The sequence below is a fragment of the Diospyros lotus genome, chromosome 7 (genome assembly GCF_014633365.1).
Source record: "Diospyros lotus cultivar Yz01 chromosome 7, ASM1463336v1, whole genome shotgun sequence".
In the NCBI taxonomy this organism is placed as follows: Eukaryota; Viridiplantae; Streptophyta; class Magnoliopsida; order Ericales; family Ebenaceae; genus Diospyros; species Diospyros lotus.
The window spans coordinates 4,017,243-4,045,229 of NC_068344.1; the positions used below are offsets into that span (position 1 = coordinate 4,017,243).

The 27,987-nt window shown below is 37.7% G+C and overlaps 1 protein-coding gene across 5 annotated transcripts; it reads left to right on the forward strand.

The window, feature by feature from the left end:
* The first annotated feature begins 1,350 nt into the window (after positions 1-1,350).
* Positions 1,351-27,977, forward strand: LOC127806402 (proline-rich receptor-like protein kinase PERK9). 5 transcript variants are annotated; one of them, XM_052343666.1, is made up of 10 exons: positions 1,363-1,542; positions 1,749-2,878; positions 2,918-3,736; positions 3,864-4,274; positions 4,365-4,451; positions 11,960-12,030; positions 12,114-12,190; positions 12,267-12,414; positions 27,209-27,370; positions 27,473-27,977. In XM_052343666.1, the coding sequence occupies exons 2-10, from the start codon at positions 2,617-2,619 to the stop codon at positions 27,653-27,655; spliced, it is 2,220 nt and encodes a 739-aa protein (XP_052199626.1). In that variant the 5' UTR covers positions 1,363-1,542; positions 1,749-2,616; the 3' UTR covers positions 27,656-27,977. The 5 variants fall into 5 exon arrangements, with proteins under 5 accessions (XP_052199628.1, XP_052199626.1, XP_052199625.1 ...); XM_052343667.1 differs by having other exon boundaries at positions 1,366-1,542; positions 1,749-2,932; positions 2,987-3,736; XM_052343665.1 differs by having other exon boundaries at positions 1,749-3,736; positions 4,368-4,451.
* The last annotated feature ends 10 nt before the right edge of the window (positions 27,978-27,987 follow it).

Sequence of the window (27,987 nt, forward strand, 5' to 3'; positions counted from 1 at the left end):
GGGATTGAAGGCAGAAACAGTCGGTCTCGCGGCACTATGAAGCCTGCGAGAATAAGTCCAATTATGCCAACAAATCTGACCAGTTCTATTTGTTCTGCTTGTAATCATAAAACTATTTTTTTCCTCAAATCACTTTTTAACTTCTAATTTGGACTTATTTCATCTTCATTAATGTAACATCCCGCTCGAGCAATAAAAAAGACCGAAACAACTTACCATGATGAGTCTACGTGAACTTTTTAGGGGATCACCCATCCCTAGATTGCCCAACTTAAGCACGCTTAACTTGAGAGTTCCTTGTCTATATTCAACCCAAAAAGTATTCAGTTAGTGTTGTTTCATTCCTTACACTATTCTCGATATATACTAACTTTTATGGGCTCTCAAAATATTATAATTAAAATTTATGATCCATTTATTTTATGACTATTAGTAAAGAACAAATACTTCACCAGTCAAAATTTTGAGAATTTAACCTCTCAAATAAACACAATCAATATATATTCTCACACGAGGACGAAACCAAACTACACGTAAAACTAAAATCTGACCTGCGTGATATGCTTTCAAACTAATTAGTTATTTAAAAATATTATTTACATATTTAATTATAATATTTTAATAATATGTAATGTATTAATATACTATATTTTTGTGTCATATTAATACAAATACACAATACATCATTATATGAGTATTATCAAAAGTTTAATATTTCGTTTATTATTATTTTTTTTCAAATGTTACAAAAAAAAAACATAAAATTGTATTTTTCTTTCCTCCATTTTTATTTGTGAGGCTAATAATCATAACTTTTATTCATTAACAAATAATTATAACCTTTAGTCTTAATACTCATTCAATTCCTTTTTTTTTCACTCTTTTGTCATAAGTTTAACATTGCTAATCAATACTCTCTCTATATAGTAATATTTCGTATTGAATTGTATTGGTCTGGTCCGATCCCATCTTTATACGATCTAATTTTTAGTTTTATTTGTTCTTCTTTTATAAGTTTAACATTATTAATCAATACTCTATATATAATAATGGTTCGAATTGTATTGGATTGGTCTAATCCATTCCTTATACAATCTAATTTTTAGTCTAAAATTTTTACTCATTTCAATTTCAATTTAATCCAGTCTAAGGCCAGTCCAAGACATACTGAACATTCCTAAATATTATTGTCTAAACCGTTAGTGCAACCGACATGTTATATATAAGATTACTAACCTAATTTCTATCAAGATGGGGTCTTGCATTCAACGTTGACATCATCTCCTTGAGTTATTTTGCAAACATAATCAATGTTCTAGAAGTAGAATGATAAACTAATTTAATTTCGCGTTTGAAGTTCATTCTACCCTTTTCCATGTTCTAGTAAGAAGCTAATTCACCTTAGCATTTAGGATTGAAAAGTGAAAAGAGACAGGTGAGACGACTGTAAACGTATCGTTTATGGGACAAGGACGGTTCTGACGAGTGGGGAAAATTCAAAGAAGAGCTCGGAATGCGAAGAAAGAAACATTGATGGCGAAGGTAGATTTGGGTTTTCGAAATTAAGCGCTGACAATCACTAGCATATCCGCTACGTTTCATACCGCCCTTTTCCCAGTCTTTAATCTACGTTTAATTACTTTTCTAATTGATTTGACGTTAAAACCAATCGAATGCAAACAATCCGCATTATTTTATGCAAAATAGAATCAAAAAATCAAACTTATTCTGTCTGTTTCCATGTTCAGACAGGGTGAGCTTGTTCCACAGATCGCTCTCACTTGGCTCTCCCGTTTCCGTATATTTGGCTTTGAAGAAGCATTTTTGGGGCAAGTTTGAAAACAAAGATTGGCTGGAAGTCGGGAAAGTAGTGATTCTCTAGAGTGAAAAAGGTAAAGTTTCTGGGAATTTTGGCATTGGCTTCTTTTGTGAACTGAATTTTGGAGTTATTCCCAGAATTTTTGGTGAATCTGGAATTTCGGTGTTTGCCCAAAACGTACATGCTGATTAGGGTTGTTATAGGGTTACTGCAACTCTAGTCAGTGATCTGGTCGATGGGTTTCTAGTCTTGAAGGGATTCAGTGATTTGGTTTATTTTTTTCCCTTACGAGTGTTTGGTGATCTGAGGATCTGCTCAAATTGTGTTGGTGAATCTTTACTTCAAGGGATTGCAGGTGTGGTGATCGATGAAATGGGTAGATGGGTTGGTGAAGTTTGGTGGTGTATGGGCCATTTGGTTTTGTCGTGGGGAGCTTGATCTTTAAGCATTGTTATAGGGAGGAGCTTCCTGTTAACTGCTTTGATGCGTTAGCCGTCTGGATCATGACTTAACCTTACAGGAGGCTGAAAACTTCCATTGTTTCTCGTCTGACAGTTGAATAACTCGACAGGGTACAGAGATCTATTGGGTGAGTTATTTGATGAAATTCAGAGTTTGGGCAGTGAGTTGTGGGAACTGCAGAATCAGATAAGTGATTGTTATTAGATTTTGGTTCATCCTGAATTTTGTTTTTGGACAGCAACATTAGGAATCTCGCAAAGTTATCATGGATGGTTGGAGATTTCTAATGATGATGTAGCCCAATTTGTTGTTTTGTACATTTCCTTGCCGATTAGATGGCAACCACTTCTCCGTCTCCAAATTCGCCACCGACTGCTGCCTCACCTGCATCCAACCCACCACCTCCTCAGCCTTCCTCTCCTCCCCCAGCCCGTTCTACTTCTTCTCCATCTTCTCAGCCCAATGCAAATCCACCGGACACCGGGACACCTTCTACTCCATCCCCGCCTGCTCAACCTCCAAGCACAAATTCCACATCTCCTCCAGCCTCACCATCGCCTCCACCGCCTACAGGTGGAAGTTCACCACCGCCTACATCTCCTCCTCCACCTCCTCAATCCATTTCACCTTCTCCACCTCCTCCTCCACCTCCTCAATCCATTTCACCTTCTCCACCTCCTCCTCCACCTTCAAATTCTCCACCACCAAATTCTCCACCACCACCATCATCAACTCCACCGGAGGTTTCTCCTCCCACACCTTCAACACCTCCAAAGAATTCACCCCCTCCACCACCCTCAGAACCACCCACGAGTCCACCTCCCCCTACATCATCACAGCCTCCTAAAAGTTCTCCACCCCCATCATCACCAAAACCACCTGAAAGCTCACCCCCACCACCAGCTTCTAAACCACCCCAAAATTCACCGACGCCACAAACATCTCCACCGCCTCAAAATTCACCACCACCACCAGCTTCTGGACCACCCCCAGATTCACCACCATCACCAACATCTCCATCCCCACAAAGTTCACCTCCCCCACCAGCATCAGTGCCACCCACTGAATCACCCCCACCTCCTTTGATTACTCCACCTCCTAGATCTCCACCAGCTTCTCCGCCATCCTCAAACTCTCCCCCAAAGGCATCAACACATCCACCTCCTTCCTCACATCTATCTCCACCCTCCCCTTTGCCTCATCAAGTCCCAGCTCCATCTTCAGGTAATCCAGCTACCAATGATGCTAGTACCAATGCAACAGAAAAATCAAACTCCTCAGGTAATGGGGGCCTTGGGACAGGAGGCACTGTTGCTATTGGTTTGGTCCTAGGTTTCTTATTGCTAAGTCTGATTGGAATTGTGGCGTGGTATATGATAAAGAAAAAGAGAAGAACTTCAGGTCTCAATGGCATGTATGTCATGCCAACCTCTATGGGCTCTTCCCCCAAATCAGGTAATTGTTTAAAATGTATTATATAGTTTAATCTTTACTTATGAATGTTCTCTCTTGCATTTCCTTATAATGCTTATTGAATGTCTTAAGGGAGACATCTGAAATGATGATTTATAATTTCAATCAGATTCTGCCTTGATAAAGGCACAGACTTCAACACCTCATTTTCAAAGTGGTTCTGGCAGTGATCTTGCATATTCACCATCAGAGCCAGGTGGTTTGGGAAATTCAAGATCTTGGTTTACTTTTGAAGAGCTAGTTGAGGCTACAAATGGGTTTTCGCCCCATAATCTTTTGGGTGAAGGGGGATTTGGTTCTGTGTACAAAGGATGCCTGGTGGATGGGAGAGAGGTGGCAGTAAAGCAGTTAAATATAGGTGGGGGACAGGGGGAGCGAGAATTCAAAGCTGAGGTTGAAATTATTAGTCGCATACACCATCGACATTTGGTTTCACTTGTGGGTTACTGCATTTCTGAGAACCGAAGGCTGCTTGTCTACGACTATGTCCCTAATAACACTCTTTACTTCCATCTTCACGGTAAATTTTAATTTTTTAAATTTGAAATTTTGGTTTGTCATTGTTGCTAACTGATGTTGGTGGTTATTCTTGACTTTTTTTTTTTTCTAGAAGAAGGTAGGCCAGTTATGGATTGGGCAACTCGTGTGAAGATTGCTGCTGGTGCAGCTCGTGGAATTGCGTATCTGCATGAAGACTGTAATTATTTTATATCTCTTGCTTTTTTAAATTTGATGAATATTTAATTTGGACATCTATATCTCCAAAAAGAAGTACCAGATAGGAAGTTTTAGAAAAGGAAATGTAAGGTACAAAGTCACACAAATTCTCATTTTAAAATCACATGCTGCCAAGTCATTCACGAGACTCTCACAACTCTACATTGGATTTAAGGGAACCAAGAAATAACAGTAATCTAATCCTAGTACATGGGATGAGGAATATAATCATTAAATATTGTCCTCTATTTATTAATATGATTTGTCACCACAAAGAAAAATGATACAACCATTTTTACTTCTAAAATTGCATGATATTTGCTTCTGATTTTAGAAGTTCTGAAGTTTATCAATTGCCTTTCATATTGGGATATTTTTCCATAGACTATTGAAATAACAATCACGATGCATCCAATACATGAATTCAGCCCTAAATCTAATTACTCCTCAAATCTACCAATTAATATTCATGAGTACAACAATCATACATGGTAAGGGCAACCTAATAATAAATGGACAACCTTCCAACTCAAGAAGCGTAAAAAATATGGTATCACAGACCTGAAAAAAAAAAATCTGCTAAACCAAATTAACGGTTACAAATGGAGATCACACAGACATATCCCAATCTAACAACTGCCTAGCGTTCTCTCCTTATTTGCATTACTTTGCAATGTAGTGTCCTGTGGATCTTCCTCTACATCAGACTCTCACACCATCCTGGATCTCATTTAGAGATGGTTTTGCTCTCTGTTGATCTCAAAAAGTGTATGTGCTCAAAGATCAACCACCTAAAATCCAGATTTGCCTGTATGGAATAGCTTTACTGATTACCCGGGATATCTGCACTTCTATCCCTTAAACTAAACCCTGATATAGTTTAAGGGGAACGTGAAGTTCTAGCTCTAGCATGCAATCTAAAGAATTGGATCTCGTAACTTTGCAGCCATGGCATTTTCTGCTAAGGTTTCTGAATATTTTTCACATCCCAGCCACTTAAGAGCTGCAACTTGTTGGTGATACTCTTAAAGTGCTGGCATGTTTCTTACTTTGCTCCATACACTCCATGGTCAATGCTTGAGCATCTTACCATTAAAGTCCCTGAAAATTTGACCTCCAGTGATGGATTATAACTCAGTAAATAATATGATACATCAAACATGTGTTCCGAGCAGAATTTGCCAACTAAAAACCTATCTCGCCTATAGAAAATTCATGATAAAACACACACAATATATATATATATATATAAACCTACTGATAGCTAGTTTCCGTGCCAAAACCTGCTTTGTCAATCTAATTTCTGGTGGAACTAGAAAGACCCAAATATGCCATTATATCTGATAGACAATAAGTATAATCAAATTAAACATCCCATCATACTAAAATGTGATTTTGACAGAAAAATGTCCCATGATGAATTAGAGACAATATGAAACAATGATATACTCCTTACTAGGAAAAAAACTGATGTACTCCTACTCAAAACCATACTCCCCGCATGTTCAAGAAATCCCAGAATCAGGCATGAGGAGAATCATCATGAAAAACAATCTGAGAAAATCAATCAGGCATGAGGAGAATCATCATGTGTACTGCTCAACAGTCTGTAACAATCTGAGAAAATCACCAAGCTCGACAGCAACCTTGATGGCTGTCTTCAGAAGTGTGACAATAATAGTCTCTCCTAAATCTCGATTGAAATAAACACTGTTTTGACAATAGTTTGCTCTCTCAAGCAATTATCAATTTGCTTCTTCATTTAGGTAAAGCCATTGTTGAGTTGACTGAATTGCACTCTTTGATGAGCATCCATCATTTGAATTTTATTAAGAATCCAAGAAGAATGGTGGAGGGTGAAGAAGAAATGGGAGCCTACAACTATGATGGATCGAATTGTGAAACAGAAGAGATGAAATCTGAAGACTGGCATACAAGATGTAGCAGGGTCCATAGATGAAGTCTTACCAACAATCTGAGGACGAGTAGGAAGTTAGAAATGAACATAAAGGGCTTGGTTTGTTGTACAATTGAACCAACCTTCTTGCGAGCAAGTTGATGATGAGCAGACCACAGGGAAGACCTACTCTAGTACATGAGGACCTATGTGGTGCAAAAATAGTCACGGAGATCACCCTTGAGAAATCTATGTACATAACTTTAGCAAATGCATTGTGGAAGTGCATTCAATAAAGATGTCAGAAGAATAAAGTGAAGGCTGGATGATAAAATCTAGAATAAGGAAAGATTACAAGAGGGTAGACATAGAAGAAATTATTATCCTCTCTGCAGTTTTAACCACCTAGACATATGGATGGATTTTGTGGCCCAAAGTCAGTAATGGTATCCCAAGACTCTAGATAATACTTTACTAGTTATCCCACAAAATCAAGCACAGTTGGAGTAAGCCTAACTACAACTCCTTGAATGTAAATCTCAAACTAACATGCCTCATTGTGTATCTCATACACGCTGGAGTAAACTTTGCATGGTCACAGTACAAACTGTACAGTAGAAGGATTGAATACTCGACAATTATAGTTGATACGTTCATGCCAAAAATATGACTCACGTAGGTCCTGAGCGAACAAATCAAGACAGAAGGGTGAGAGATAGAAGTAAGAGAAGTGGATTGAGTATAGGAACTGGTCACCCAAGGGCATTTAGTAGCAAGGTAAATGAGTAGAGATGAAATTGGCAGACATTGAAAAGAATGAATGGCCCATTACTCAAGATCGAACACCATTTGCAAGGCAAAAAGTACATCTACCATCCTATACATGTAAAAAATTGCAAACAAGATAGAATTAGTGACACAATGGTAGTTCCTTAGGATTTAATCAAGTGAGAACTGTTAAACAAAGTAACAGGCCAATGCAAAATAGTCTTACAGACATTTGCCCATCTCTATAACCAAATTCCCAACCAGAAATTATTTGAAATCGTCCACAACATGCTAACCACACTAGCCAAAAGTGAAACCCAACTGTCCAAATGGCAGTCAGCAAACAATGTTTTGACACAAATCAACCAAATTCACTATCAATAAGAAATGTAATAAGCAATGCAGGAAAGAAAATGAGATACTTTTATCATGGAGAAGTAACAGTTCTAAAAATAGGCATGTGATTCTACTCTGTTGCTACCATAAGTTGGAACTCAGTAGCTTACTTTTAGTAAGGAGAAAAACATTATACAGTCACCAGTTTACTAAAGCAAAGCCAGGTGACACTCCGAAATTTCAAGATAGAGTTGTTGTGCCGTATGTTACTACCAAAGTTTACTCATTTGACCTAACGCAACAACTAAGATTTCAAGATTAAGCACTAGGCGTTCTGTAGGATTTGCCTTTGACCAACTTCATGAAACTTGTCTTCTTAATCTTTTAATTAAGCAACAAATCTAGATTAAACCCATGTTAAGCCAAAACACCCTATAAGGAGCATCACAAGAAATTGTCAGAAACAAAAATCCCAGTGAACAAACCCTTATATTCTACAGCTGTTTTATAGGATATTTTGTTTTTTGTTTTTTTTTTTAGATTTTGACTTTTATTTATTTTGTTGGGAATTGGGATAATTATAATATAGGGTAATTATCTATTAGTTGAACTTCAGCCTGTAAATAGGTTTAAGAGATAATCAGTGATTTTTTATTTTTTGCTAATTCAGAAAATCAGTTGATTGATATTGAATACAACTTGATTATTTCCTCTCTCTCTCTTAGACTCGGTCTTCTCCTTCCCTTGTGCTTCGTCTCCTCCTATCCTCTCCTCCAATTTCTTCTCTTCTTCTGCAATCTACTGCAAATTTCATTGGCTGTCCTGCATCATTGTTCCCATGATAAACCAACATGATGAACATTCAAAAAGAAATCGGTTAAAGATTATTCCAGATTTTGTTAAAAATACAGAAATAAAGTTCTCCAATTTGAAGTCAATAAGCCAAGCTACACTCAACACCACCCATCCCTGAGACACAATGGTCTTGAATAAGATTTTCAGATCAATTTGAAACATATATCAAACTGTAGATTTAATAATGCAAAGTTTCTGAGAAGCTAACAAGAATACTGAAACAAACAGGATCTATTTATTTGCGTAATTTTTGAGTGCGTAGCTCAATAAACAAAATAACTCAGAACGACACACAAAATCAGGGAGTTTCATCTCAAGTTAATGCAAAGAAAATGATTCTAGCCTGGTTGATAAGTTAAAAGTTCAAAGATAACTTTTCATTTAACTGTGTTTGTACACCTTGGCAAGCTAGACAAAAAGACTGAGAGAAACAACTCTAGATCTGATGCTCCACTCTCTCTTGCAGAGAAGGGTTGAAATCAGTGTGAATTTCAAATTTCTTCAGTTGATGGGAATTTTAAGTAAGAAGAATTAGGGCTTTATAGAAGTAAAATTAGGTGAGAGAGAGAGAGAGAGAATCTAGAAAGGTTTGTGTTGGTGAAGGCTAAATCGAGAACAGGGGACCCTTAGAAACTGAAACTTGGTGGGGGGCACAATAAGGTTGGAAAGAGCCAGGGAGTGTTCTGAATGCCAATGCAAAGGCTATCTTTTTTTTCTGTAAATAAGGCCAACTTTGATTTTGCTGGCACAAACGGAAGCCTAATCTCCACAAAGTGCAAATCTAAAGGTTTTGAGTAGGTCCAAAATTGGATATATGGAATGTAAGCTTCGTTAAGAAAGAAGTGTGGGTGATGTGAGGCTTGAAGATCAAGTTGTTCAAATTAAAAATGAGTTTTGATATCTCAGATCAATTGTCCTAAAAAGGGAGAGATTTATTGGAGATGTTACTCATAAAATCAAGCCAAGACGGTTAAAGTTTCTTAGTATTTAATTGTTAGCAGCCATCTCATCTAAAAGCTTAAGTTAGATAGGGGGTTAATTTTATTTTTTATATTATTATTTTTACTCTCAACACACCCTCTCACATGTGTCAAGGCTTCATTGCGTAACTAGTCCAAATACGTGCAACAATTTAAATATTGGATTAGCAATGAGGTTTAAACTCAAGACTTTTGCTTGCTCTGATACCATATTGAATTGTTAACTACTATCTTATCTAAAAATTTAAGCTATTAGATAAAGGGTTAACTTTATCTTTTATTTTATTATTTTTACTCTTTATGCAATTGTAAAATCCCTTTAAAGCTAAACTAAAAGTTTTATCGGACAACTATAAAACTAGCGTTGTTGTGTGGCTCAATATTGGACAACAAGTACGATCATGTGCAAAATACAAGAAAACACAAAATTATAAGATAAACGTGCTAACTAGAAAACACAAAATTAGAAAACAAAAAACTATACCATGTCATGGTGGAAGTGCATCCATAAGAAAACAGAAAATTAGAAACAAGATTATATCTAATAAGATTGAAATGGGGGCCTATTGAAGATAAAATGCATGAGATGCGATTAAGATGGTTTTTACATGTGAGAAGAAGTTGGATAGATGCAGGTAAGTAGATGAAATAGAGAAAGTTTGTAGTAAAAGAGATGAAGGAAGACCAAAGAAAACTTGGTGGGGGAACCGGTAAATATAACATAAGATGTAATGGATTTATAGAAGATATGGGCATACATAGAGATGTACAATTTGTGTAGCTTACCCCACCTAGTGGGATTGAGGCATATGATTGATGTTAAGTACCTATCTCAACCATGATTGTGTTATACTTTATGTCAATCAACAATAAAACAAATATGACAAATAATGAATGGTAGTTGAGTGTGTGATACTTGTCTTTTAACACATGCTACATTAATTCAAAATGACCAAAATTGCACCAAGCTCAACTCAAGGCTCAATCCAAGAAATCTTACCTATAATATCCCACATATATTGCAACCCCCCCCCCCCCCCCCCCCCCCATGTGTGCCATATAATTTTTCCAATAAATGCAGCCTGCATTTTAAACATTTTTATGTTTACATTTAAATTTAAAAAACTTGATGCCTTTCATTCAAAAACTGGGTAGCTCATGATCTTTAGTTAAACTTCAAATGACTTACCTCATTTTAAACACGGCACTAGGTACTATACCACCACTAACATTTTTAAAAAAATATGCATACCAAGAGTAAAAGCCCAGTTTGTGTTGTGGGGGTCTTAGCATTGGTCACCTAGATTTCATGTCATGGTCAATGGAACATAATGCATTAATGCATCACCATAATAAGTGAGGAAAAGTTTTTCAAGACAACTTGAGTGAATAAACATGCTGTTGAAAAAGGTTAAGTGAAATAAACATGCTCACTAGTAATGCATCACTGAAACGTGCTATCGGAAAAGGTTTTAAGGAGAGATATATCAACAAGAACTTCTAAGAAAGGCTTTTCACATATGATATTTTTGAGTAGGTACTTTTTATTCTTTTGTCAAGTAGGCATATACAAAAAGAATTGCCTTATACAGACAAACCAGAGAGACTACTTATAGATAAGCATCCCAAACAAAATGAACAAAAAGCTCTAGGGAGAAGGAATATCCTTTCTTGGTCAATTGGGGGGGGGGAGCAAAAAGCTCTAGGGAGAAGGAAGATCCTCTCTTGGTCATAGGGAGGGAGGGAGACTGTTTCCTTAAGATAGGAAATGTGCCTCTTCACTTTTAAGACTCTAACTTGCCAAATGTGCTGCAAAACACAGATACGCATATATCCAAACACCATGTTATTTCCTATTTGGGCAAGCATGCCCCTATGAGTACACAAATAATCCATGTGTTCAGTACACAAAAAATGAAGAACATGCTCCTAGTATATGGGGCCATTAAATAGTGAAGAAGATGATCTACCAAGTATGCACTGTTTCTATCTAAATAGCGACATTCACTCACAATATATAGCCTCACCTCCTCAGGGTATATCATGCCAAATTAGTACCAAAGTGATGTTGTTTAGACAAAAAAAGAAAAGAAAAGAAAAAGAAAAAGAAACTTTGACTTCCTCAAAACCCTCCAAGAGAAATTTGCTCTACCTTTATCACACAATGCATCATAGAATGACCAAAGCCAAAAAAGCTACTTCATTTGATCACAAATAGAACCATTTTTGCTTCCCATGCCCTATGCTTGAGTAAGTTTGAAGAATGCCATTTGAAAAAAAAAGGAAAAAACCTAAAAGAGCTGTACTCCTATCCCTTAAATCACCTTGAATACAATTTACAAGGACAGGAACATAAAGTTCTATCTCCAGCACATAATTGAAGTTGTATGATAATCAAACCCCTAGTGACTTATTGCTACTCAATGAACAGTACCATACAAGAAACATGTGTGTTGAACGGAATTTTTCAACTGATGTAAACAACCTTATCTTTTAATATTGAACATTATCATGACATAGATGGAACTGAAGTCCTAATGTGTTATTTCGTTTCCTTGATAAGCGCATTATCCTGTCACTATAAAAGTGTTGAGTAGCTGTTATTTTATTTGGCATTTTATGCTTGCATTATTGATTTTATATGCATGACAGGCCATCCTCGGATTATTCACAGGGATATTAAGTCAGCAAATATTCTGTTGGACAACAATTTTGAAGCCCGGGTATATTTAGCTTTCACAAATTTCATTTCTGTAATCCTCTTATGTAAAATGTAAAATATTCACATCTGTTTCTCCATTCACAGGTTTCTGATTTTGGGCTTGCTAAATTAGCTCTTGATGCTAATACACATGTAACGACACGCGTTATGGGAACTTTTGGGTAGATTAACCATCCTTCTTTGTAATTCCCGAAGTTTTAACTTAGATGTTTCTAAATATTTCATTGTTTATTTCAGATACATGGCTCCTGAATATGCATCAAGTGGAAAATTGACAGAGAAATCTGACGTATACTCATTTGGAGTTGTTCTTCTGGAGCTAATTACTGGGCGCAAGCCTGTGGATACATCTCAACCCTTGGGAGAGGAGAGTTTAGTTGAATGGGTAAGCTTTGGAAAAAAGCTTGGCTGTGAGTTTTCTCTTACCATCACCTTTAACCTTGACCAGACATGCATAAGTAGGATTGGTTTAGTTGATCTACTTGGTTAAGCTTGTCATTTCTTTAATGTAATGTCATCAGGCATGGGTTTGGTAGCCAATCTATTTACCTGACCGTTACTGAATGCTGTTTGAGCATTTTCATGGCTGATACAAAGGCGTACAAAATTTCTCTCTTGAACTGTTTCTTCAGGAGGCTTCCTAGGAATCTTAAATACTGATAGGAAAAAGTTTCTACCAGGTCAAATAAAATCCTCTTACTGGCCATATAACTAAAATAGCAGATTGCTATGAGTAAAGATTTATTTATTTATTTACAGAAAAAAAAGCTTTATTTATTTCCTTACTTGTTCACCTTGTTGGAAGATAAGGCTTCAAGGAGATAGAGAAGCTAGGAGATAATTATTCCAGCTATTCAAACACTTACAAATAAGGATAATTCACCTGATTTATCCCAAGTTATTCTAGCTGTAAATTAGTTAAGTTCTGTTGTAATCTAGTGCTGTAAATTAGGAGATATCTTAGGAGAAGAATGAGTAATAGAAGTCTTATGTACATAGGAGACTTGTATATTTATATTTTCAGAGGTAATGGAGAAGAGGGGCGGTAAGTCTTATCTTCTCTACCAAATTTCTACATGGTATCAGAGCCATATGATCTTGTGGCATCCAATAAAATAGAGTTCAACGTATAAAGGAACTCATCTTCAATGGCTGAAGATCCATCACCTAGTGAGGTTTCTGCATCAATCCCTCTTCCATCAAAAAGTAGCCAAGTTCTAGTGGCTGTAACGGGGTTTGATGGATCTTCTCTACAGATCACTCTGCATAAGTTGAATGGAACCAACTTCCGAGAGTGGTCCCAATCAGTTATGTTCGTGATCAAGGGAAAAGGTAAGGTAGGCTATTTAATTGGAGACACAGCGAGGCCTAGTCTTGAATCAGTAAGCTATGGAGTTTGGGAAGCTGAGAATGCCATTGTCATGGCATGGCTAGTAAATTTAATGGAGCCAAAAGTTGGAAGGACTTATCTCTTTTATGAGACGGCTAGTGAAATATGGAAGGCGGTCCAAGAGATCTATTTAGATCTTGAGAATACGGCTCAAAGCTTCCAAGTTCGATCCATGATAGCAAGGTAATAGTTCTGTAACTGAGTATTACAATACCTTGACCGAGTTATGGCAAGATATGGATCTCTTCCATGAGATCAAGTGGGAATGCTCAGCTGATGGAGTGAAGTTCAACAAAATGGTGGAAAGAACGAATATTTGACTTCTTATATGGTCTAAATTCGGATTTAGATGAAGTAAAAGGAAGATTACTTGGAGCCAAGCCATTTCCCTCCATGAGAGAGGTGTTTGCTGAGGTAAGAACAGAGGAGAGCAAAAAGAAGGTAATGTTGCCCGGCCATTCAACAAATGAAGGACTACTTCAGAATTTTGCCTTGAATACAACTCGCGGAAGGGTTCCTATTACAGCTAAGGGAGAGAACTAGAAAGATAAACAATGGTGTGACCATTGTAACAAACCCTATCGTACTTGAGAGACCTGCTGGAAGCTGCATGGGAAACCAGCCAATTGGAAACCTAGGAGCCAAAGAAAGGTGGGACAGTCCGCTTACATGGTGGAATCTGAAAAAGGGACCACAGCCTCATTCTCTCTAACACTAGAACAACTAGAAGTCCTCCAGCAGCTATTGAATCAAAACAAGGTCCAAAAGACGGCTGAAAGTCCGAACAATAACAACAACTCAAGAGTTCTCTTGGCTAAGCAAGGTAAAATCAGTCATTCTCTATTCTTTAAAAGGTTATCTACAAGGGTTTGGATAATAGATACTGGTGCTTCAGACCAGATGACTGGTGATCTTGGAGTTTTATCGGATTATGAACCTTGTGATCAAAGTATTACAGTATTTATGGCTAACGGGACTAAGTCTTTAGTCCAAGGTAAAGGGACAACATATGTAGCAGGGCTAAGTCTAAAATCAGTGCTTTATGTGCCTAACTTAAGATATAATCTTCTGTTAGTCAACAAGATTACTCAAGATAAAAATTGCTCAATGATTTTTTATCCCCTTCGTTGTGTTTTTCAAGACATATCCTTGGGGAAGAGGATTGACAAAGTTGAAGAAAAATGAGGTCTACATCAAATATCAAGGCATGATCACCAAGAGGAATTTAGGTCACTTGTTCAATCCTCTTTAGCTACCATTTTTTAAACTGATTTAATTTTATGGCATCAAAGATTAGGAAACCCTAGTCTCGAGTACCCTTCGTTTTTTATCAATAAAATTCAGAATTTCTCGTGAAAATTGTATCCTTGCAAAACAAACTCAAAGTACTCACACCAAGCAAGCCTATAAACCCTCACAACCATTTCATTTGATACATCGTGACATTTGGGGACCGGCAAAAATCCCAAACCTAACAAACACTCGGTTTATCACTTTCATTGATGATCAAACATGGGTATGCTGGGTTTTCTTAATGAAGGACAAGTCTGAAACTTATCTAGTGTTCAGAAAGTTTCATCAAATGGTCAACAATATTTTTCAATCCTTTATTCATCTTTTAAGAACCGACAATGGCCGAGAATACTTCTCAAACAACTTTGATCATTACCTAAATGAACATGGTATTGTCCACCAAAGTTCTTGTCCCTATAATCCCCAACAAAATGGGATAGCTGAAAGGAAGAACTGACACTTGCTTGAAACAACAAGAGCACTTATATTCACTTAATCGGTTCCAAACTCCTATTAGGGAGAAACAATCCTTATAGTAGCTTATCTAATCAATCGACTTCCCTCAAAAGTCTTTCAATTCAAAACTCCCTTAAATGTTTTCCTTGAATTCTTTCCTCACTACACTAGGGCCTTAAACACTCTCTCTCCTAAGGTATTTGGATGTACTTTCATGCATCAAAATTGGCTCAACCAATCCAAACTTGACCCAAAGGCACTGAAATGTGTATTCGTTGGATATTCCCTTACTCAGCAAGGATATAAGTGCTATCATCCAGTTACCAGAAAATTTATTATCTCATGTGATGTTTCCTTCCTTGAGAAGAAGCCTTTTTTCTGTGACACAAAATCCAACAGTACCCCAAAAGAAGTTTGGAGTGAAGTAATATCTATGCCTCTTCATCCATCTACTCCTTCACCTTCAGATCCCATTTTCAGTCCAATCCCTATTGCTGCAATTCATTAGCCTAGATCTAAACATTGTTCAACTTCAAAATTGACCTCCCCATTCCTAAACCATCAAGGGGGGAGAGAGATGAGACCGAGATTCAACAAGGTGATTGGGGCCTACATAAACCTCTTCTTAAGGTTTACTCAAGGTGACCTCCAGCACTTCAGCCAACCAATCACTCCAACCCGGAGGTAAGTCCAGGAAAGATGATCATGAGTGATGATGAAACTCACCAACAATAGCATGAAGATGATCTGAGCATTCCCATTGCCCTAAGAAAAGGAAGAAGGACATGCACTAAACATCCAATCACAGAATTCCTCAGGTACTTGAAACCATCTCCCTCATATAAGGCATTTACTATCAATCTCGATAACGTCTCTATTCCAAAGAATATCCATCAAGCCATACAGGATGAAAGATGGAGAGTGGCTATTATGGAAGAGAAGGCAGCCTTGGAAAAGAATGGCACATGGAAAATCATGGATCTTTCAGAAGAAAAGAAGGCAGTTGGCAGCAAATGGGTGTTCACATTGAAGTATAAATCAGACGGGAGCCTTGAGAGACACAAGGCTAGGCTAGTTGCACAAGGGTTCACTCAAACTCAAGGCTTGGATTACAAAGAAACTTTTGCCCCTATAGCAGAACTAAACTCAATCCGAGTTCTGCTATCCCTAGCAATAAATTTGGATTGGAAGTTGCATCAATTGGACATAAAAAAATTCCTAAATGGGGAATTGGAAGAGGAGATTTACATGAGGATACCTCCAGTATTTGAGATGGATCACACCAGAAACAAGGTATGTAAATTGGAAAAATCCCTATGTGGGCTAAAGCAATCACCTTGTGCTTGGTTTAAGAGGTTTAGTGATACATTATACCAACTTGGATACAAACAAGACTTAGCAGATCATACCCTATTTACCAAGATTGCAGAAGATGGGAAGAGAACAATACTTATTGTCTATGTAGACGATGTCATCATTACAAGAAACAACCACCTAGAAATTGAAAGACTAAAGAAGCAGCTTAGAAGGACTTTTGAGGTGAAGGAACTCGGGGAACTACGGTACTTTCTAGGATTGGAAGTAACAAGAAGCAAGGAGGGCATCTTTGTATCTCAGAGGAAATACACTCTAGATTTGCTACAAGAAATTGGCAAGCTAGGATGTAAACCTGCAAGCATGCCTCTAGAGCCTAACTGGAAGAATAGGGAAAAAAAGGAAGATTATCGAGTTGACAAAAGGAGGTACCAATGTTTGGTAGGCAAGCTTATTTACATGCCTCTAGAGCTTATTTATCTATGTTGTAGGTATTGTTAGTCAATTCATGCATCTCTTCACTAAGAGACATTTGGAAGTAGCCTATCACATTCTTAGATATCTAAAGGGGACTCCGGGAAAAAGGTTGCAATTCCAGAAGAACCAAGAAAAAGGAATAATTAGTTACACTGATTCTGACTGGGCAGGGGCAGTGGAAGATAGTAAATCTACTTTCGAATATTGTACAAGATTGTGGGGCAATTTAGTAATTTGGAGGGGTAAGAAACAACAGGTTGTAGTTCGTAGCAGTTTTGAAGTCGAGTATAGAGCTATTGCTCAAGCAATTTGTGAGATGGTATGGGTAGAAAGGCTGATGGAAGATCTCTCTCTATGTCAGTGTCCTCTCCTAAGCTACTATACAGTGATAGCAAATTAGCTATCAACATTGTCAACAATCCGGTATAACATGATCGAATGAAGCATGTTCGAATTGACCAACATTTTATAAAGCAGCAAATAGAAGAAGGAGATATCAGATTAACATATGTTCCAACTGCAGACCAACATGCATATATTATGACCAAAGCAATGCAAAAGCAAGACTTTGAATCAATTCGTGGCAAGTTTGGAATATTTGATATATATTCCTCAGCTTGAGAGGGGGTGTTGGAAGATAAGGCCTACGATGATAAGGCTTCAAGGAGATAGAGAAGCTAGGAGATAATTATTTCAGCTATTCAACACTTATAAATGAGGATAATTCACTCGAGTTATCCCAAGTTATTGTAGCTGTAAATTAGTTAAGTTTTATTGTAATCTAGTGCTGTAAATTAGGAGATATCTGATAGGCTCCTGATGAGAGGCTATCTTACTTCAATTAAACAAGAGAAATACAACATGAAAACAGCCTATGCTGAACAACAAAAATGGATTTTCAAGAGGTCCACACTCTCCCACTATTCCCACAAAGATCTTCCCCCCAATATTCTCCTAGCCTCTCTTATTTATAGTTTGTTATCCAACGACACTCCCCTCCAACGGCCTCAGCTATCAGCCATGCTCCCTTGGCTGCTCTTCCCCCTTTTACCCTTCAACTATTTTTGTCACTTTCCCCCTCTCCCAATATCCTATTCTGCCCCTGCTTCTTCCCTCTTATTTCTTTGCTGGTACATGTGACTAACAAGGGTCTTATCATTACTTCCGCCCATGAAACTCACCTTGTCCTCAAGGTGAGACTCCACCAAATTACCAGTTTTCCATATTTTTGCTGGCCTAGATTTTTAAGATCAGAAGCAAATGGCGCATAGTGATAAGGATAAAACCATTGCCAAGAATAAACCCCTTCATAATAGTAGTGCATAACCCAACATAGGCCTTCTGTGTACCTCAAAACAACATCTTTCTGTATCATCTCAAGCTCCTCGGGAGTTTTGACACAAAACTTTTCTTCATAATATCTCTCTTTCCATCCTGGCTCCCCTAATTTGCCCTTGTCTTCCTCGGAATTTTCAGAGTTGAAAACGCCAGACCTCTCTCGAAGCAACTCCTTCAGTTTTGTTTTCAAGTCTTCCTTATTTTCATGTGCCTCACTTTCATGATTATTCTCTGCTTCTACAATAGTAGCACCCAAAGTGGACCCAGAAGACGTGTGCAACTTTCTGTGCTCTTAGATCATTATCTAGTCCAGTCTGCTGAAATGGTGAAGGTGAAGGACCTGACGCAAGACGAGAGCCATGATATCGAGCAACAAGGATGACAAAATCAGGTTTAACTTAAGGTTCTATATAGTCAAATATGCACTGGAACACCTCATCAAAAGTGGTAGGAGATGGCTGGACCCTTGATGGCGCCCCAATCATCGATAAGATGCCCTCCTTGGACATTACTAGATTCGTCGTCCTTGACATCAGACTCCCGATCTTCTTCCTTAGCTGCTTTAATGCCTTGGCCGCTTCTCGTCTCATCTTGAACTGGACGAAGTTGTAGCCCTTGGTCTTGCCCGTGACCCAGTCGAAGATGACGTTGTAGTCCTCAATCTCGCCGTATGACTTGAAGGCAGAGACTAAGGTTTCTCGCGTCGTGTCCCAAACGAGGCCATAGACGACGAGCTTGCGACGAGATATGTTGCGATCCGCGGCATCGCGGAGGCGAGTGAAGAGGAAGGCGTCGGGCACGGCGGCATCGATAAGGAAGTTAATCTGCTGGTACTTGGTGTAGGGCTCGAGAAGCTTCTAGATCTTCTCGGGCTTGGTCTCACCGGAGGAGGAATCATCATCGGCATCCAAATCGGACTGAGTTGGCATCGCGGTGTCTTTGGTTGGGACTGGAGCTTGGTATTTCCGAAGCTTCTTCTTCTTCCTGCGTTTCTTCTTGACGCTTTTGCCGTCACCTTGTGGTTGTCTAGTCACTAGCTTTTTCTTCTTCGCCTTCCCCTTCTTCGCCATTACTTGAGCAAAGACGCGATGGCGGCACCCTATGGCTTCGTCTTTCAGGTTTGCTTTCTTACCCACACGAATCTCTCTTCGTCTCCTTCGCTCTCACCCATTGGGACCACAAAATGGCCCCTCCTTCGAAGCCTAGAGTCGCGGACTCCCATTTCTCTACCTTTGTCAGCTGGGTTACAGGGAGGTATCACTCAGCCTGAACAGCCCAACTATCCGAGTCATCTCCTTCAAACACGGGTATCTCCAGCCTCTGATCGCGAACCTCCTGTCGCTAGCTTCCACCCAATCCTCCATCAACTCCAGGCGTCACCTCTCGGCCCACTCCAACTCCAGGCGTCACCTCAGAATCCTGGGTGAATTTCGATGGCCGATCTCCGTCCTTCCCCTTGCTCTTGCTCGCCCGCTCCTGTTCTTCCCATCTCGCTTGCATCCTTGCGAATTGCTCTAGCAGGTTCGCTAGGTGTCTCTCCATTGTTTGAAACGCACTCCTCATGGCATCATCTCCCAGTTGAATGCCTTCCACCCTCATCTCCAAATCACCAACTGGATCAGTCAAGTTCACCATTAGGATCGAAATGCTTTGATACCAATTGATAGGCTCCTGATGAGAGTCTATCTTACTTCAATTAAACAAGAGAAATACAACATGAAAACAGCCTATACTGAAAAGCAAAAATGGACTTTCGAGAGGTCCACACTCTCCCACTATTCCCACAAAGATCTTCCCCCAATATTCTCCTAGCCTCTCTTATTTATAGTTTGTTATCCAGTGACACTTCCCTCCAACGGCCTTAGCTATCAGCCGTGCTCCCTTAGCTGCTCTTCCCCTTTTTGCCCTTCAACTGTTTTTGTCACTTTCCCCCTCTCCCAATATCCTATTCTGCCCCTGCTTCTTCCCTCCTATTTCTTTGCTAGTACATGTGACTAACAAGGGTCCTATCAATATCTTAGGAGAAGAATGAGTAATAGAAGTCTTATGTACATAGGAGATTTGTATATTTATATTTTCATAGGTAATGGAGAAAAGGGACGGTAGTTCTTATCATCTCCTACACACCCAAATAAAAGAAACAATCAAAAAGCCAATCCAAAAAGGAATCCTTGGAATCAAAGTTCTGACCAATAGGGGACACAAACGGATACTGTGCAAACTGATTTTCTAAATTAAGTCCCTCTTGAAGATGATGCCAAGGGGTAAATGGTGATTTACATGTCTTTTGTGGAGCCCAATTACTTGAAGCAATGTGTTCACCTATGAGCCTCCAACAAAGCCTGAGATCTATACTTCAAATCCTGAAGCTTCCTGTCCAAAACTTAGAGGAGAACATAGAGATGTGGTAGAATGTTGTGAATTTATTAGAAAATTAATACAGAAATCTACATCCCGTTTGCAGGGCTCAAATACTAGAAGCAGCGAGTTTATCTATGGGCCTCTAACAAAGCTTGAGATCTATGCTTCTAATCTTGAAGTTTTCTTTCATAAATTTTGAAGAGAACATAGAGATTTACGTAGAAGAAATTGGAAGTAATGAAAAAAGTCTGAGCTGTTTGCTTGTTTGATGACCTGGCTAATTAAACTTGACTCCACCTGACAGATCCCAGTGAATGCAACTTAGGAGCATATCAGAGCCCTGCTTATGAACACCTTTCCTACTGGCTATACTGCCTGTTAAATTTCAGATTGGGGTGAAAAATCAGTATAGAGAAGGCCAAATCTTTTCCAGCTAATTTTTCACAGTACACTGACCAGACAGGAAAATTTTACTTTTGGAACATTTTGGACTCCATCTGAAGACACTGGGCTGTACTAGAATTCAGTGATGAGAAACTGAATATTTTCCAGTTTTCTCAGCAAAGGCTGTCTTCAAATGCTGAGAGTCAATGGCCAAAGGAGGTGCGAGGAGAAAAGGCATAATTGTGGGGTGTTAAATGCAGCCTGAGTCTGACAATACACAGCCCCGTAGTTGTGGGCTGTGCCAGGCCACCCCGACCAGGGCCTAGCCCGGCATGACCCGTTATGGGTTGTGCTTGGCCTAACCCACAAGCTCAACAAATAAAAGCAATTATGGAAATTTGTAATTTTAAATTGTAGCTCTTAATTTGTTAAAAATTTTGAAACAATAAAAACATATTCAGGTATTATTTAGTATAAGCATTATTTTGGTGTACTATTTGAATTTTGTACCTTACAATTTGTAAACTGCAAGTTTGTATGTACTTCGTGACTATTAACCTGTTAACATTTTGAGGCAATAAAAATGATTTGAAAATAGGGTAAATTACCCCCCCCCCCCCCCCCAAAAAAAAAAAAGTACTGAACTTTTAGCTTTCTTTCAATTTTTATAGCAAATTTTTAATTTTTTCAATAGTATATCTAACTTTGTGTTTAGTGTCATATAACAAACTTTCAATGTTTTCAATAGTATATTAAACTTTGTGTTTCGTTCAATTCTACAATAGATAAATTGTCCCAAATCCCCCATAGTTTAAGCCATTTGCACAGACCCTTTGTGATTTAAAACTGTCTTTTAGAGGTTCCTCTAGTTTATTCTTTTTGCTCAGGTACCCCTTTTGTTACTAATGACGTAAATTAAACTCTAGTTAACTTAATGAATCAATATTTTAAATTGTAATCTTAAATTGTAGCTCTTAATTTGTTAAAAATTTTGAAACAATAAAAATATATTCAGGTATTATTTAGTATAAGCATTACTTTGGTGTATTATTTGAAATTTCGTACCTTATAGTTTGTAAACTGCAAGTTTGTATGTACTTCGTGACTATTAACCTGTTAACATTTTGAGGCAATAAAAATGATTTGAAATGGGGTAAATTACCAAAAAAAATAAAAAATACTCAACTTTTAGCTTTGTTTCAATTTTTATAGCAAATTTTTAATTTTTTCAATAGTATATCTAACTTTGTGTTTAATGTCATATAAGGAACTTTCATTGTTTTCAATAGTATATCAAACTTTGTGTTTCATTCAATTCTACAGTAGATAAATTGTCCCAAATCCCCCATAGTTTAAGCCATTTGCACAGAGACCCTTTGTGATTTAAAACTGTCTTTTAGAGGTTCTCTAGTTTTTTCTTTTTGCTCAGGTACCTCTTCTGTTACTAATGAAGTTAATTAAACTCTAGTTAACTTAATTAATCAATATTTTAATAATAAAAGTGTACCTTTAATTATAACAAAGATAACTATGTTTTAAAAATATATTTATGTATATATATCCATATATGTACATAAAAGATGTTTTAGTTATATTATATATATCTGTATACATATAACATATTTTTATTTATATATATATAGAAATAAAACAGATTATAGTGAGATAAAGGTTGAATATGTTGTTGTTATTGTTGTATAGAAATAAAATAGATATGATGGCAGCTGGCAAACATCGTCGGCCACTGCCACAGAAACCCCCAGCCTTGGGGGTTTCTTCCCCCATGGGGTTCTGCAACAGTGGCCAGCAATGTTTGCTGGCCACTGTCATATTTTTTTATTTCTATATATATATATAGAGAGAGAAAATGTTTTATGTATGGTTAAATTACAAAAAAAAAAAAAAATACTGAATTTCACCTTGTTTTCAATTTTAAACTCTTAACTTCTAATCTTATCAATTGAGGTATTCAACTTTCTAGTTAGTTTCGATTCTATATCTCCGTCTCATTCTATTAAAGTTAACCGTTAAATGATGATGTGGCTGCCATAAGCTAACGATGTGGCTGTTACATCATGAGTTAAAGGGTGGGAGGAGAGAGGAATAGAGGCTGATCAGGGCAGTAGCTGGCACATCTGTGAGTTGCAGATCTTTCTTCTTATCCTATCAGCGGTGACAATGGCAGATCAAAAGCTCATGGCGGTGTGGCATAATGATATGAAGATCTGATAGGTGTACCTTTGGGATTGTGACAGCTTGACACCATCAAATTTATTTGCTTTGCAATTATCAATTCCTGCAAATTTATTTGCTTGGCATCATCAAAATTTTCAATTTGGCAATGATCAATTATCCAATTTGAAATCTCTCGCCTTTGCTTCTGCAGCTTCACCAAATTCATCATCAAAGATCCTTAACCTTGATTTCTGGCGTTCCAATCTTCTCTTGCGTTGGCTATTTTCTCCTCCTCTTAAAAACCCTAGTTTGTGGGAAAAAATTATATATATATATATATATATATATTTATGTACCTCTTCCTAAGGTTCAGTCATTTGGGTTTATGCCCATCTATAATGTTTAATTTGCTGATGCTGGTGATAAATAAGAGATCAGAACCCCGTCCCTGACATCACCGATTCAATTCTGTCCGTGTGTGGCAACTGCAAGGTTGAGGAGCAGCGGCTGCTCCACCATGTCTGCTACCAGGGGATGTATTCCACCACCTCTGCACCAGCTGCGTCTTGCATCTCCACCCCTAGTGTAACATCCCGTAACAAGCGATAGGAAGGACCGGAACAACTTACCCTGATGGGCCTACACGAACTTCCCAGGGGGGTCACCCATCCCTGGATTACCCCAGGTTAAGCACGCTTAATTTGGGAGTTCTTTGCCAACATTCAGCCCAAAAGGTATCCAGCTGGTGTTGTTTCCTTTCTTCCACTATCCTCAATATATACTAATTTCTCTAGACTCTCAGGGTATTACATTCTCCCCCCCTTAAGCACATGACGTCCTCGTCATGCGACCTTACAACCGGTCCTAGATCTCCCCCCTTGCATGGCCGATGTGGGATTCGCCTAAGGTGCCTACACGCACCCCCCATAGGGGCCTACACACACCCCCCTCGGGACTCAGCCTCCTCGCTGAGGTTTGCCCCACCACCGCGCTCAGAGGTTGGGGGTCGGCTCTGATACCACTTGTAATATCTCGTATCGAGCGATAGGAAGGACCAGAATAACTTACCCTGATGGGCTTACACGAACTTCCCAGGGGGGTCACCCATCCCTAGATTACCCCAGGTTAAGCACGCTTAACTTGGGAGTTCTTTGCCAACATTCAGTCCAAAAGGTATCCAGTTGGTGTTGTTTCATTTCTTCCACTATCCTCGATATATACTAATTTCTCTAGGCTCTCGGGGTATTACACCTAGTCCTTGTGCAGTTGCTTCCCTGTCCTCTATTCAGGGAAGAAGATCTGCTACTCAGATCTGCCTATTGCTGTCTTGGTCGGAGAAACCTCGCTCTCTCCCCCCTCTTTTGAACTGCTGACATAGCAGCCATATCATCATTTAACGGTCAACTTTAACAAAATGAGACAGTGGTATAGAATTTGAACTAAATAGAAAGTTGAATACTTCAATGATATAATTAAAAGTGTCTAAAATTGAAAACAAGGTGAAAATTGAGTATTTTTACCTTCATGCATATATAATATAATATAATATATCTAAAATATATTTTATGTATAAGTTTGGATATATATAGACAAACATATTTTTTAGTTCATAGTTATATTCATATCCAGAAAAAGTTTATATTTATATTTTTAATTAAAATATTAATTAATTTTCAGTATATTATTGAAAAAATTAAAAGTTCGTTATAAAATTGAAACGAAGTCAAAAGTTCAGTATTTTTTCTATAATTTTTTACCCTTTGTTTTTTTGTACATTCTGTACTTCAAATATTATTTCTTACAAAGCATTACTTTAGTGTGCTATTTTAAATTTTGTACATTCAAACTTTTAATTTGTAATTTTTATTTTTTATTTTGTGATAAAAATAATACAAAATGTACCCAAAAAAGGGCAGCCTGGTAGGCTGGCCTGCACATAAGAAAACTGTTTGACACCTCTAATTGGACATCAACAAATCTGAACCATGGTAATGAGTGTTGAAGCTATGATCTTCTTCCAACAAATTCTAGGGATTCAAAAAGATCATAGATATGTCTAGCTAATGATAGATGTTAGCTAGATAAATCTAAGATATTTAGACAATGTTCTATATTTATGTGTACTAATATCTAGATACTTATCTTAAATATCTAGATATTTGCACTAAAAGTTGCTTTAAGCAACTATAAATATGTACCTAAGAGTTCTTGAAATACTACTAGAAATCTATTTCCATAAAACGCCATCTCTCTTCCAAAGCTCTCTCTTTCAAAATCTCTTGCCTAATAATCACCAAAACTCCAACAATGAAGCAAAGTTTGGGTCATCTAAATGAAGAGGGAGAGAGGATGATGGTGGAGTTCCTTTTTCCTTGGGCTACATTTGGGAGAGTTTTAGTAATGGAATGGATAAAATGGAATGAAAATAAGTGGAATGGAATAGAAATTTTTTTCTCCTCATTTGGTATAGGAGGAGATGAGATATAGGAGGAGATGAAGAAGTAATGGAAACTACTTGAGCTATGAAAATGGAAGAATTTCTATTAGTATACAACAAATGTCAATCCTGCCCTCGTAATAGATATATAAAAATGTTTTTTTATAAAAATATTAGCATAAAAAGACAACATAATTTCCATCAATTTCCTTTCCATCCAATCTCTCCCAATTTGAGGGAGACCAAATGTGCTCATTTGAAGAAGTTTGGATGGAAACCCTTTCCATTCCATTATTAATAAGATTCCTAAAGAAAGAGAAACTCTTTCCATCATTCACCATTCCACCCAATTCTCTCCCAAACACACCCTCAAAGTTCCTGGCGAGGGGGGCAAGAAGTGAAGATGACTTAATCTTTGGAGTCTACCACACTTTCAGTTTTATGTGGTGATGAAGAGGCCACCTATTTCTTTTCTCTGCCTAATTATATATTTCTTTTATGTTTTGTACATATATAATATACACACTGGTGCATGCATGTGGTTGTGTGTGGTGTATAGGTAAATATGAAGAGCAAGGAAATCAAAGGTGGTTTATTTACTACTGACTAATTTCAAGGCTTGTGAATTTTAAAATATTTTAAGATGCAGTATATTTACCACTTCTAGTTTTTCTTTTGGCAATTTTACTTGTGCATGGCCTAGGATTCTCTCAACATACTGAATTAGAGGGCATTAATTTCCTTTTCCATACAAATCAGTATATCATTGGTTGGCCTATGATCTCAATCTTCAAACTCAAAAACTATTTTTCTTAATTTTTAAATTGGTAACTACATAATACACATGTCAATCAACCATTAATCATGTGTATGCTGGCTAATACAGATTAATAAGTAAATATGCATGTTCTGAAATTGTAGAGATATGTGTACATCCATTCTAGTGATAAATTCTAAATGGCATATTAGAAGTTGACCAGCTAGCCATGCCAAACCATAGCAAAAAGGGTATGCTGGCTAATACAGATTAACAGCTATATGGCAAGAGCCTTCTTGGTTCTTTGTTTCTTACCTAGGTTCAAAGCTTCACCATATAATTCTTCCCTGAGAAATATTATCTTTTATATGTATAATGATGCATCCTTGAAGATGCTAATTATTTGATAAACAGATTGCTTCTCTTTTTGTTCCTAATTGGGGACCTCACGTCACAGTAATATTGGGTGAAGTTCACATATTTGAGTTACTCCTCTTCATATGCCTACAGGAATGTGCCTATAGGTTTTGAATTACCTATCTTCTTGTGCCTATAGTTCTGTTTTTTTTTTTTTTTTTTGTAATCCCCATGAATAACATATATGTAGAATTCATGTAGCCAACTCCACAGTGGAATAAAGGCTTGATATGTTGTTGAGTAGCATATGTATACAAATCTTTTCAGTGGACAAGGTTTGCATTGTCAGGACACAAGCACACAAGGGATGAAATGTGAGAATTCAATTTGTAGAGTTCTATACCTGTGTATTTAACTAGATAATTGAAATTGTCATTCAGGCTCGACCTTTACTTAGCCATGCTCTTGACACTGAGGAATTTGAAAGCTTGGCGGATCCAAGGCTTGAAAGGAACTATGTAGAAAGTGATATGTTTCGTATGATTGAGGCTGCTGCAGCTTGTGTGCGTCATTCAGCTGCAAATAGACCACGAATGGGACAGGTAATCTAAGATTTGCAGTTTACCTGAAAATATTTGCTTTGTACTTGGTATATGAAGATGGTTAGAAATTTTTTTTTTTTCTAAGAATGCTTATCTTCTCAGGTTGTGAGAGCTTTTGACAGTATGGCTGCCGCTGATCTTACCAATGGAATGCGGCTGGGTGAAAGCGAAATATTTAACTCTGCACAACAATCTGCAGAAATTAGATTGTTTCAACGAATGGCATTTGGTAACCAAGATTATACTACAGATTTCTTTAGTCAGGGTAGTGGCCTTAATCGATGACTAGTGCAGCCAATATGGACAAGATGAATGCATTGTGAATCAGCAAGTTTTGTGAAATCAGGCTGAATTGCTATTGGTGCAGATGGAATGGTGTCCTGACTGACAAGCCAAGCTGTCGATTTTCCCGACTCGCAGAGCTTTGACTATGTCAGATGACGGCAGGACTGAGGTTGAATTCTTGATTAGAGATTTTGTAAGTAGGTTTACTTGCAGCTTATACATATTAGGTATGGATCTCCTATTCACAGGGAATTTTCCCCTGAATGTACACAAACAAATGGACGATTTTGCTATCATTAATATATTTGTTATTTGTTCATAAGAGTAATGCT

Excerpts from the sequence above, each read along its gene's own strand:
- LOC127806402 (XM_052343664.1), top strand. The coding sequence starts at position 2,617 with ATGGCAACCACTTCTCCGTCTCCAAATTCGCCACCGACTGCTGCCTCA. Across the intron at positions 12,031-12,113 it reads ACAACAATTTTGAAGCCCGG|GTTTCTGATTTTGGGCTTGC; the intron begins GTATATTTAGCT and ends CTCCATTCACAG. Across the intron at positions 27,371-27,472 it reads ATAGACCACGAATGGGACAG|GTTGTGAGAGCTTTTGACAG; the intron begins GTAATCTAAGAT and ends TTATCTTCTCAG.